This window comes from Rattus rattus, chromosome 1, assembly GCF_011064425.1.
Source record: "Rattus rattus isolate New Zealand chromosome 1, Rrattus_CSIRO_v1, whole genome shotgun sequence".
NCBI lineage: Eukaryota > Metazoa > Chordata > Mammalia > Rodentia > Muridae > Rattus > Rattus rattus.
In genome coordinates this window covers 7,241,675-7,254,055 of record NC_046154.1, presented here as the reverse complement: position 1 = coordinate 7,254,055, position 12,381 = coordinate 7,241,675, and the positions used below count along the sequence as shown (strand labels likewise).

The window sequence follows — 12,381 nt, the reverse complement described above, 5'->3', positions numbered from 1 at the left end:
ACGGTAAATAACGCAATCAGGTAACTGACTCAGACAGAGGTAAACCATGCCCACCGTCACTTCCAATACCCTCCCTCTGCCCCCAGAAACCAGGACTCCGGCCACCACACTCCCAGAGCTTTGCCAGTGGCCGCTTAGGGCTCTTGCTGTGTTCATCCTTCTGGGAGTGGTTCAGCCCCTGGAGATCCCTGCAGGCTGCCGGGTGCATCCTCACAAGTCCTATCTCTGTGCCACCAAGCCTTAATCTGTGTGTGGATGTGCCTGTGTAGCTGGTGGCCCACTGGAAGCCCCATTGGAGCTGCACACTGACCAGCTACAAACCCTTGCATGCAGGTCGTTCCTGCCCATATGAAGAGTGAGGGGCCCAGGTGAGTGGCAGGCGCAGGTGTTTAACCTCGGAAGACCCTGCTGAGACCTTCTTAGCACAGCCACAGCATCCCGTCCACGCTGCAAGAGTGGCCCGGTTTCTCCACATCCCTGACAGAATTTGGCAGGGCCAAGTGTGTTTTCTAAGCTAGCCATTCTGACGGCTGGGCAGTGTGTCTTGCCTGGGGTTTCCCTGTGTACTTTCTTCGAGGCTCCCCGAGTGAATTATTTTGGGCCCTGGGGTCAGGTAAACATTTTTCACCTGTGGGTGAGCTCACTGCCTATGTGTGCCCGTGCTGTTCTAGGTTCAAAGGCTCTGTGTGAAGCAGAGTAACCCTTGACAAACACCAACTCCCTTTCTGTGACTGTTTTCAGTTCTCCCATGGTCTTTATAAATCGTTGTGGGTTGTGTGTTTACATGTATGTGTGCACATGTGCATGGGTGTGTGTGTACATGTGTGCATTCACATGGAGACCAAAGTCTGTCTCTGGCTGAGGCTGGAGCTTGCTGGGCTGCTGGGCTGTCTCTGTGTCTCAGTGTCTCTGTGTCTCTGTGTCTCTGTGTCTCAGTGTCTCTTTGTCTCTGCGTCTCTGTCTCAGTGTCTCTGTGTCTCAGTGTCTCTGTGTCTCTTTGTCTCTGTGTCTCAGTGTCTCTGTGTCTCTGTGTCTCTCTGTGTCTCTGTGTCTCTGTGTCTCTGTGTCTCTGTGTCTCTGTGTCTCTGTGTCTCTGTGTCTCAGTGTCTCTTTGTCTGTCTCTGTGTCTCTGTGTCTCTGTGTCTTCAGTGTCTCTTTGTCGTCTCTGTCTCTGTGTCTCTGTCTCTGTGTCTCTGTCTCTTTGTCTCTGTGTCTCTGTGCCTTTGTGTCTCTGTGTCTCGGTGTCTCAGTGTCTCTGTGTCTCAGTGTCTCTGTGTCTCAGTGTCTCTTTGTCTCTGCATCTCTGTGTCTCAGTGTCTCTGTCTCTGTGTCTCTGTGTCTCAGTGTCTCTTTGTCTCTGCGTCTCTGTGTCTCTGTGTCTCAGTGTCTCATTGTTTCTGTGCCTCTGTGTCTCAGTGTCTCTGTGTCTCAGTGTCTCTGTGTCTCAGTGTCTCTTTGTCTCTGCATCTCTGTGTCTCTCTGTCTCAGTGTCTCTTTGTCTCTGCGTCTCTGTGTCTCAGTGCACCGGAACACAGGTTCACACTCCCAGCCCCAGAACACAGATCCATATCCCCATACCTAGCTCTTTACATGGTTTCTGGGGTATCCAAACTCAGGTCCTCACACCAGCAGTGAAAAGTTTATCTATTGGGACACCTCCTCAGTTCCTGAACTTCAAATTCTGATGAGTTCAATTTATCTGGTTTGTCTTTGTATGGGTCATGTGTTCAGTGTTAGGTGTGAAGACACATCCAGAAGAATTTGTTTCCTACGAGTCTACAGTTCGCATTTGACACCGAATTCTGTAAAGCTTCCGAGTCGACTCCTTACTAGGGTGTGAGAGCTGTGATTCTGTGTTCTTTCACAGCCCTCGGTGTGTGGCTGCGCTAGTCCCGTTTGGAGAAAAAGCAATCTTCCCGCCACTGAACCTTTGTCAAAAGTTAGCCAGGCACGGACTCAGGCTCCACTCCTGAATCTGCTCTGTGTCCCTGACCAACATGTCTCCCTGTTCACAAACACCACTCCTGCCATATGGTGAGTCTCACCGTCAGGTAACCTAACTCCTTTGGCTTCACACGCAAACCTCACCCTTAGTGATACACAACTTCTGTAGAGCTTTGGATAAGAACGTTCCTCAACAAGGTTTATCAGCCTGGAGAGGAGTGACGTCCTCTGATTCATGAACACGGTAAGTCTCTCCACTCAGGAATGGCTTCTTGGACTTCATCTAATGGTACTGCATAGTTTTCAGGACAGAGAGATACAATATCAATTCCTTTCTTAGATAGATCCACAATCATTTCATTCTGAGCCACTGGAATGTGTCCCCAAGATGTGTCAAAGGTGTGGCTGACATCCCATGACGCTATTGAGAAGCAGTTGGCCCTTGCATGCTGGAGCAGTGGAAGGAAGTTAGGCCACTGGGGTGGGTAGGCAGTAGGGAAGAGGGTAGGTATTAGGCCCCCAGCCCTTCCCTACTGCCATGAGGTGGGTGGGCAATTTATCCTGCCACATTCCTGCCATGGTCTCCTTGTAACCCCTGACTTAGACCAACAGATGGCATGACCCTGGTTTGAAAGCTCTGTAACTATGAGCTGAAATGGGTCTTCCAGTCTCTTAGGATGATCTCAGCATCTGTCAGAGCTGGTAACAGGTTCCTACTCAGCTTCAGCTGTCGGCTTGATGTAGCCCAGAGATCTCAGCTGGACCCACACTTGAAGAATTGCCTCCTTCAGAGTGGCGTTCATGGGGCATTTTCTTGACTGATTGGTGTAGGAGGGCACAGGCCACTCTGCAGGGTGCCGCCCCAGGCAGATATGTAAGAAGGTAGCTAAACATGAACCAGGGAGCAAGCCAGGCAGCAGTGTTCCTCCATTCTGACTCATCCTGCTGGAGCTCCTGCCCCACCTTCCCTCCACGGTTAACTGTGATCTGTAAGATGAAATGAATCCCTTCCCTGATGTTGCTTTTGGCCCTGGCGTCCTTCACAGCCAGAGAAAGTATACTGGGAAACTCACAGCATCGAGTTTCTTACCTTCTCCATGTGTTCGCTGCCAATAGACAAACATACAATTGACTTTTTGTGTATTTATCTTGTTTTCTGCGACCTTACAGAACTTGTTCCGGAGTTCTAAGATACTGCTTTTCGGTAATTATATACTATTTTCCACACAGACAATTGCACCATTTCCCCTTATCTGCCTGCCTTTCATTTCCTCCTCCTCCCGGGTTGAACTGGCTACGCTTCCCAGTCAGTGCGACCACCACATACATTGTTCAGTTGTCCTGTCTCAGAAGAAAGGGAGCCATTTTTTTTTCACCACTAAGGAAAAGCAAAACAAAAACAAACAAACAAACCTGCTCCTATTCTGAGAGCTGGCATGAGAACTGGTTGAGTTTTATCAAACTCATTTTCTGTGCCCACTGAGATGGTTATGTGGCTTTTTCCTACAGCAGCATCACTAGGTGATGGTGTCCAACCATCCTTGCGTTTGCAGAGTGAACCCCTCGCTTCTCTTGTGACCTTTTTGTAAGCCTACCGATGACACTGATCTACTGATATTGAACTAAGACTATTTTGTGGGAGCAGATGGCTCAGCCATTAAGAGGACCCCGGTTCAGTTCCCAGCACCCAGGTGGAGACTTACAAACATCTGTAACTCCAGTTTCAGGGGACCTGGCGCCACCCTCTGGCCTCCTTGGGTACTGCATGCAAGTGGTGTATTTACTTACAATCAGGGAAAAAACACTCATACACACATAAAGTAAATCTGTTTTTTTTTAAGGATATTTTGTACGTTTTCATGGGTATTATTAGTCTGTAGGGATATGTGTGTGAGTTTTGTTTGACTTTGATCTCAGAATGTTTCATAAAATGAATTGAAAGCATTCATTCCTCAACAGCCTTTTACAGATGCTGGGCTGCCTCTGCGGAGACCCCTGGCCCTCCCTCCAGCCTACACTTTTTCTAAATCAGACATTGCTGGAAACAGCACAAAAATGGCCTCCACAGACCGGGTGTACTGCGTGCCTCTCCTCCAGTGACACTCTGCTCCTACAGCCCCAAGCATCCGGGAGTCCTCTGCCTTCCTTGATGGACTCTGAGCTGCATGCCAAGCAGAGTCATGTGACCTGCTGCTCCTCTGAGACTGAAGTTTCACAAGTTTGGGTTTAGGTCTCGTGGGAGGAATCTGTGCTAAGGAAACTGGTGGACTCAAAACTCACAGTCCCCCGTCTGGTTCCCTGCAACCCAAATTCTTTATCTGAATACTTGAGGTGGCCACTAATGACCCCTGTGGTTCAGTGGGATCTTTGGTTTTCAGACACCGAGTATGTTCTTCTCCACCTCATAGAAGCTGGGCCCAGCCAGGAGTTAGCGCACCATCCCCCTGGAGACCCCTGTCTGTCACCAGCAGCAGACAGGATGTAAGCATGGCTGACATCACACCATCTTACTTAGACTCCATCTTGGCATAGCTCAAGTCTCCTTCTTGGGGGAGAAGGGTCTGAAAACTGGTGACATTAATGACAAATGATCTGACACACACTGTCCCCAACACACCCACAGAGACACACACAGAGAGACATACACACACAGAGACACACAGACAGACATACTCAGACACACACACATACACACATAGACCCACACACAGAGACACACAAGCACACATACACAGAAGCACACACATAAGCACACACAGCGATATACAAGCACACACACACGTACATACATACACACAAACACACAGACATACAAACACACAAGCACATACACATGCACAAGTACACACATATACATAAGCACACCCACGTACACATATACACACAAGCACACACACAAGCATGTACACACACACCACATACAAGCCCACATACCACATATAAGCACACACACACCACATACAAACATTCACACACACACACCACATACAAGCACACATACCACATACAAACACACATACCACATATAAACACACACATACCACATACAAGCACACACACCACATACAAGCACACACACACACCACATACAAGCACACACACACACCACATACACACCACACACACACCACATACACACACACACACACACACACATACACAAAACACACACACACACCACATACAACACACACAAAAACACCACACAGCACACATACCACATACAAGCACACACACACACACACCACATACAAGCACACACACAATTCTGGTGCAGTGTTCCTCCTCTGTGAAGCCCCAGGTGGCACTCTATTGGACACTGAGTGTAGAGACAGAATAAGACAGACCCATGGGGCCTGCAGATCTCAGAGGCAGCCTGAGGTCCTTGAGCCTCACGCCATATAAATCACTTCAGCAGACATACGGTCCACCCAGTGCTGTGTGGACACACCACAGGAGGATGCTGAAGATGTCTCCCACAGGGGCCAGTTCACCCTTCCCTGGTAACCTGAGCCCTTCGCCTGCTACTCTTTCTCCCAGCAGCCACCACTGCACCCTGGCTTCAGGAGGTTCTCTGTCACAAGTGAGAGACAACCTGTCCTTAGGTCCCCAGAATTAGAAAACTGTTCAAAATGATGGAGAGACATTCAGGGCCTCAGCTGGCTCAGCAGCTCCACTCTCTGGACTGTGGACTTCTAAAGACATCGGAGCCACCCCAGCCTCCAGGCTACTGAGGTACAGCCTCAGCCTACACAGAGTTAGGGCCCATCGGGAGTCCCTCAATGCTGAAGAGGGCTGTAGCCAGAACTGGCCATGGAATCAACACTGAGTCAGCTCTGTCTTAGCGGCAGGCTTGAGAGCAGAGGGGACAGGCTTTGAGAAAATTACTTTCCTCTCATCTGTTGTTTCTGTAGGGAGTATGCTCACCGAGCCAACGTCCTGCACAATGGCCCCTAGCCCCACGTGGCCATCAGTGTTCTCAGAGGGGCAACGGCCACCTCGCTTGAGATTTCTACAGAGTCACAACTGGGATTTTACGTCGACACACCATGGCATAATCCTACTTTTCTAGACTAAACCAAATGGATCCGTAGTGGCTACCTCCTATTTTAGCGCGGCTAATGAAAACTTCAGAGTCTCTGTTCATCCCACGTCTCGTGTCCTGACCCTCTGCAGGACAGTTATCTGAGCGGCGGCGGCGGCAGCCAGCGACGACTCTGAGGGCAAAGGACTGTGGGTACCTGGTCCTCCATGCACAAGTCAAGAGCAAGAGACCCACGAGTGTTGGGCGGAAGGTGGGATGCAGGTGAGGCCAGAGCTGGTGCTTACCTTGCAGGAGGCGTTGGGAGCAGCAGGCAAACACCATTCAGGTACAGTACAACTCTACTACACATGCTTGGCAGAGAGAGCAAGGCACTCTGGGTGTGTACTGGCCACAGCTCATTAAGTGACCACCCCCCAGCCTCCACTGCACTCATAGACACACATACGCTGATCACAAATCCAGATGAGGACCTATGTTCTTAACGGGTAGAAAAGGAACAATCTTGGCCCAAGCTGCAGACAAGGAAAGAGAAGAGGCACCTGCAGACTGCTACGCCAGACAACGTGTTTGCTCACCCCGCCCCTCGTGGCTCCCCTTCGCCCCTCAGGATGCCCCCTCCTCATTCAGTGGCACTCTCTCCACACCCCAACCCCACTGCCAGACAGACACCACCTCCATGCTCTCTTCTCCCCTACAAACAGCTAGAAGTCTGATACTGTCTCTCGGCATACTGAGCTGATGATGAAAAAGCTAGAAGGGGTTGTTCTTGAGAGCGTGGCTGTATTCTAATTGTGAAAAATAAAAAAAAAAATAAAATAAAAAACCTTTAAGGCAAAGGAGTCTCTAATGGTAAAAATCCAATGATATGATTCACCCCCAATAAGCCAGGTTGAAGCAGTGGTATCTATTTGGAGCGGGAGGATGTCTAAGCCTAAGGCTGGAAACTCTCTCCTGGATTTCAGTGGAAGCACAAAAGTGGGACTTGATAAAATAGGGGCACTGTGCCATGCTGACACATTTAAGCTCGTACAGGCTTTTCCCATGCGATCTTCCCAGGAAGCAATGAGGAACGAGATAGGCCGTCAGCCCGTGGACCCTGGGCATCCCCTCCAGCACAAACCAAGATGTTTATGCTTGTGTCACTGAGCCTGTCTACATGGCATTGCCTCCCTCTGCTGCAAACAGTCCCCACTTCGAGGTGCATGCTCTGGTCCTGTCCCAGCAGCCCCTGGGGTAAATATAAGCAGAGGTGACACCCCTGAGACAGCAGCCAGCCAGACTCAGGGACCATGCCTTAGCAACCACCCAGAAAGCTAGCAACAGACTGGGGGAGGGAAACCAGAGGGTGTAGACCCTATCCCTCCTAGGTCAGTCCCCAAGAAAGCATCTGGCAAAGGACCAAGAAGATCGTCAAGCCAGCAAGAGAGGTGGAAGTGACAGATGTCATATGAGCAGGCAGATCCCAGCTCTGCACCCAACTCTTTCATGGAACGGAGGGGATAAAGGAGGAAGACGTGGCCTTCTGCTGATCGAAGCCATGTTTCCCTTCCTTTCACCTACCCCCAACCCAGGGAAGGATAGAGGGGGAGGGGGGAAGGGTGTGAGGGGCAAAGGACCTGACTCTTGCAAATGGCCGTTTTCAAACACTACTCTCTGCTCTGGCCTCTTCGCTGGTAAAGAATTTAGGGGATCCTGCAGACCCAGAGTGGATTTGTGGCTTTCTGCATCATCCTGGGAACCCTTTGCAAAAAGTGAGGGGCCAGAAGAGCCTTCTAGCTATCTCCCTGCACCTGCCTGTCCCACTTAGACCAGGCCATCTGCCCACAGCTCGATCACAACCATCCTGCTCCAGTGGAGGTGGGGGACCGTCCTCAGCGGGGGACTTAGCAAACTTATTAGGGGTCCCCAAGCAAGCTCTCATGGCCTACCCTGTAGAAATACCCCATACTTCTGGGTGACCAAGGCTGCCATGGTGAGAGTCCTCGGGCGACTGGACCAATCCCTACAGCTGGTCGGACCCTCCCCCTGACATGAGCTCCACTAGAGGACCCTAGGCTCTAACAGGGGCGCACTGTGGCCTGACTGATATTCCAGGCGGCTCAGCTGAGTTATGTAATAACAGCTCCCAACTAGCACTTCATGAGTCACCAGCCCCTTTGAATTCCTGGAAGGGGTCTCTGAGGAGGAATGAGCCTGGTTCGCACTCCACTGCTCTGGTCTCACAAACCCCTAGCCTGTCTCCCCCCTAGGTCTGCCAGGCAGGAGGCGAGCAAAACCCTCTCCAGCCAGACTTCAAACGCAGGAATCTAGATCAAGGATATATTTGGCTTTCTGAGCTAATCTTTACATCAATTCGGTCTCCACTGACTTGTAACCCTTTGAAGCAAACCTAGCAACTGTGTATCGAAACCACGTGACTCTCCAGTAACCCCTAGAGAAAAGTCTCGAGCTCAGGAGACCCACAGCTTGGGGGTTGCAAATCTGTAGGCTGTATGGGACCCTAGGCTTCCACAGCATGCTCTGAACATCCATTTATTTCCCAAAGAACGCTCAAGGCAATGTCTGGCAAACACCCTGCTTTGGCTGAGGTCAAAAATGACCCTGAGGCTGCCGGGGGGGGGGCTAACCCCCAAGCGATCCCAGATAGGAAGAAATGCAGATCCACAGAGGAATAAGCAAGCTGGCCAACCACCTCTGGTGTCTAGGGACAAGAGGTAGACATCTCAGGGAGGTTTGGAGCTGCTTGTGAGCTGTACGCCCTGCTTCTTCCCCCAAGGCAAAGAAAAGCAGCTAAGGAAGTGGAGGAATAAATAAATGAATAGAGACAGGCAGGGAGGGGGCGTCTACTACTAACTCCTGCATTTGGCCCGAGGATGAGAGAGAGGGGTGGGGTGCGCGCCCATGTTGCCGGAAGCACTCCGCCACCTTCCAGATTTGCCGTTTAGTCCGGAGTTATTATCCAGATGAGTATCACGGCCTCTGACCCTAGACGGATTCCAGTTGCAATCGATTTAGCCACAGCAGCTGGAAAGGAGAGTGAGCCAACATTCACCCGGTGCCCAGTGTTTGCGGACACAGCGCTGACTCCATCCACTAAAGCTTGGCTGAGCAGTCCCAGCTGCCGGGGGACTTTAAGCTGGGGCTGGTGACAGCAGCCCCGTGGATCCCTGCCGGGAAGCCCAGACACAACACAGCACACACAGGGAAGGCTTGACAAAACTGTGAATTGTGTTCTCGATGTATTCAGGGCCTCCCTAGCAGAAGGGACAATGATGGCTCTGAGGAACATGACCGGGGTTGAGTCTGTGACTGTCTACCTGGTCCAGGAGCTGTGGATGCTTGCTCCCAGCTACTCCACACAACCCCAAGAGGTCACGGTCTTCTCAGGTCAGACTCAGAGGAAATCAGAGCCAGACCTGGGGACTTGGGCTGCCTGATAAGGAAGCACACCCCCCACCCCCAAGTGCTCAGAGACCTGACAGCTAAGCAAGCCTCAGGTCTCCTTTAGGGACTGCCTTTCTCTGGACCCAAGGAAGCCCCCACACAACTCCCAGAAGCAAATAAATAAATAAAATCAGGCAAATCCAACTCCAACGGCCTCTGCTCCTGAAGCATCGAGAGGCTCAGTGTAGAGCTCGGCTCCACTGAAGAAGTTGCCAAGCCTGGGTGCAAGTGGGAGCAAGGAAGCCCTTCCCTCAGCTTGCAGGGAGCCTCCTATTCCCAAGCAGGGTGAGGTGCCTTCTGCCACCTCGAGTGCTGGAGGGGATACCTGTCCTAACCAGATACAAAGCTTGGCAGCAAGATGCCAATGAGCAGTGGGGGAGCAGTTTGCAGACGAGGATGAAAAGCTACACGGGAAAAGTGTAACTCCTAGGCTCGGGCTCCGTGTGCCTGTCCAGGGAACAAAACCATCTAGATCCTCTGATACAAACACAGGGCTAGCTCTCCTATTAGGATTGCAGAGAGCAGCAGCCCTTCCTCGGGGGTGGGGGGGTGTCTATGCATAGAAGATCATACATGCCAACATCCGTCAGGGAGAGATCCTAAAAGGCCAAACTTCAAAATCAGCAACAGAACCATTTCTGAAAGTCTTGCCGTATCCCTGCCTGCACGGTTATTCTTGATCTGTGGTAAATGTGGACTCTGAGCCCCCAAAGGAGGTTTCTATGCCTGGCATTTGTTCTCTCCCTGTTATCAAAAGGCACTACCCTTCTAGCCTAACAACTTGTACAGGTAAGTTACCACCGGCAAGCAAGTGCCAGACTGCAGGTCTGGGAGCTCAAGCTGCCTCTGGGCAGGGAGGGAATCCCACTGGGTTGCCCTGGAAGCCTTGGGAATCTAGCTGAGCATTGGGACAGTCCGGAGCAGAAGGGGAGGCAGACAAACAGACAGACAGGCAGACAAGGCATCTAGATCGGGCTCATATCAGAAAAGCTGTCCTTGCTTCGTTTGGTCCACACCCCAGAATTGCGGGAGCCTAAACCTTAGCACAGCCCACCGATGGATTGAGGCCCAGACAGTGACCCACAGGGAACCGATCAGCCTGATGATTAACCCCTTAAAGTCCACAGCACAAGCAAACAAACCCAGCCACCAGGAAAGGGGATGGCAGTAATGACGTGTGTGTGTGTGTGTGTGTGTGTGTGTGTGTGTGTGTGTGTGTGTGTGTGTGACAGTCTTCACTAAATGATGCTGACCAGCATGTATTCCCCGGCGCCAAATTCACTCGCAAATCAAGGACAGCTAGAAAACACTCTCATGCCAGTCTCCTTCAGACTTCTCAAAATCAGGTCGCGCGCATGTTCCTCCCTCCTTTGGCCCCACTTTCTCCCCAGCTTCATGCTGGTGGGGGTGGATGGCTGAGGCAGCCTGCTCCAGCAGCCAACGACCCCTTGTATCCTCAACACGGGAGCGCAGTGCATCCCAGTGGACAAACACTAGAAGCGCAAGCAGTCTTTCTCAGCTTCCATCTGTGATGTTCAACCTGGGTCCCAAATCCCGACCCAGGCACAGCAGCTCTGGCCAGAGACCCCTTACATAGGGGCAGGGGTACTAGACAGTCTGCTCTGCAAAAGGGTCAACTGCGTTTTGGGCACCCCAAGGCAGGATCCAGAGAAGCCTGAGAGACTCGGTGGGAGGGCAAAGTTTGCAGAGAAGGGTCTTTCTGGCCCGCCTTGTAACCGCGTTGGGCTTGAGTTCCTGTAGGCTCTAACGTCCCGGACACAGAAAAGCCCTGTGTGCCTGTGAAAGGTGCTTAGAGGGGGTTGTCTGCTATCACTCCTCCAGAATCCAAAAGCTCTCCAGACCCAGCTGTCCGCCAGCTGCGTGCGACCTTCTGCCCGGAGGTCACCCCAAAGCAGCTGGGTCGGCAGCTGTGCTCCTACTAAATACCAGTTCAGGGGTCCAGGGCCCCGAGGAACTGAGAGAAGGGCTGACGGAGCGGCTGTAAGGTTCCGAGCTCCTCCAACTCCGCGGCAAAGCTGCTCGAGAACTGGGAGGGCCGGTGGCTCTCCCTGGCAGCTCCAGCGTCAGCCCCGGCCCCCGAGTCCGCCGCGCCCAACGGGCCCGCAACTCGCGCCGGGCTCCGGAGAGGAGCCGCGCCGGGGCCGCCGGCCAGGACACTGCGCTGCTGGCGCCTCGAGCCGCGGGCTCTCCGGCCAGCCCCGCTGCCAGGTTACTGGGGCGAGCGCCCCTGCCTCGACCCCACTCGACTCGCGAAGCGTAAGAGAACGGCCGCTCCGGGCCGCTCCCTGTCCGGCCTCAGGAGCCAGCAGGCGACCGCGCTCCGCGGCTTCGGATGCACCACGCGGGCCGCCTCGGGGAGGCGAGAAACCGTGCCTCGGTTTGCAACAGTGAGCAGCAGCCCCAGCCCAGCGCCCACGCACCCCCCACGCACCCTGCCTCCAGCCCGGTCGCTCACCTGAGTCCTAAAAGCTGTTGGATCCACATGGTCACGTTTCAGGGAACCCAGCCTCAGACCTTGCTTGCCCCGGCCATCTGCGCGGCGCCGCGCCCGCTCGCTCCGTCCCGTGGCGCCGCTCTTCGGCTTCGGGCCGCCGCCGCCGCCCGCCGCCCGCCGGCCGCGGGGCGCACAGCGAGTCAGAGCGCGGCCGCGCGCGGGGCTCCATGCCGGCCGGCGCGCCGCCGCCGAGGGGGCGCATGGCTCAGGCGGGCCGGCCCGCGGGGACGCACATCCTCCCGCCGGCTCTTGGGGCGCGGGGCCCCCACCGCAGGCCACACGGCGCAGGCGGCGGCGAGGCGGGCGCTCTCCGGGTCTGTCTCGGGCAGCGAGGGTCCGAGGAGCAGGGCTTCGTCCTCCCGGGCGGCGGACAGCGAAGCCGGCGGCTCCGCGCGCGGTGCGAGGATCTAGCCTGCAGCCGGAGCTGCGAGGC

The 12,381-nt window shown here is 53.4% G+C and overlaps 1 protein-coding gene across 1 annotated transcript in view; it reads right to left on the bottom strand.

Moving 5' to 3' along the window:
- Nucleotides 1–12,027, bottom strand: part of Ajap1 (adherens junctions associated protein 1) — a 112,235-nt gene extending 100,208 nt beyond the window's left edge. The window contains exon 1 of the mRNA XM_032893722.1: nucleotides 11,910–12,027. Coding sequence (XP_032749613.1) covers nucleotides 11,910–11,938 — 29 coding nt within the window. The 5' untranslated portion in view covers nucleotides 11,939–12,027. The remainder of the gene's footprint in view (nucleotides 1–11,909) is intronic.
- Nucleotides 12,028–12,381: the final 354 nt, after the last annotated feature.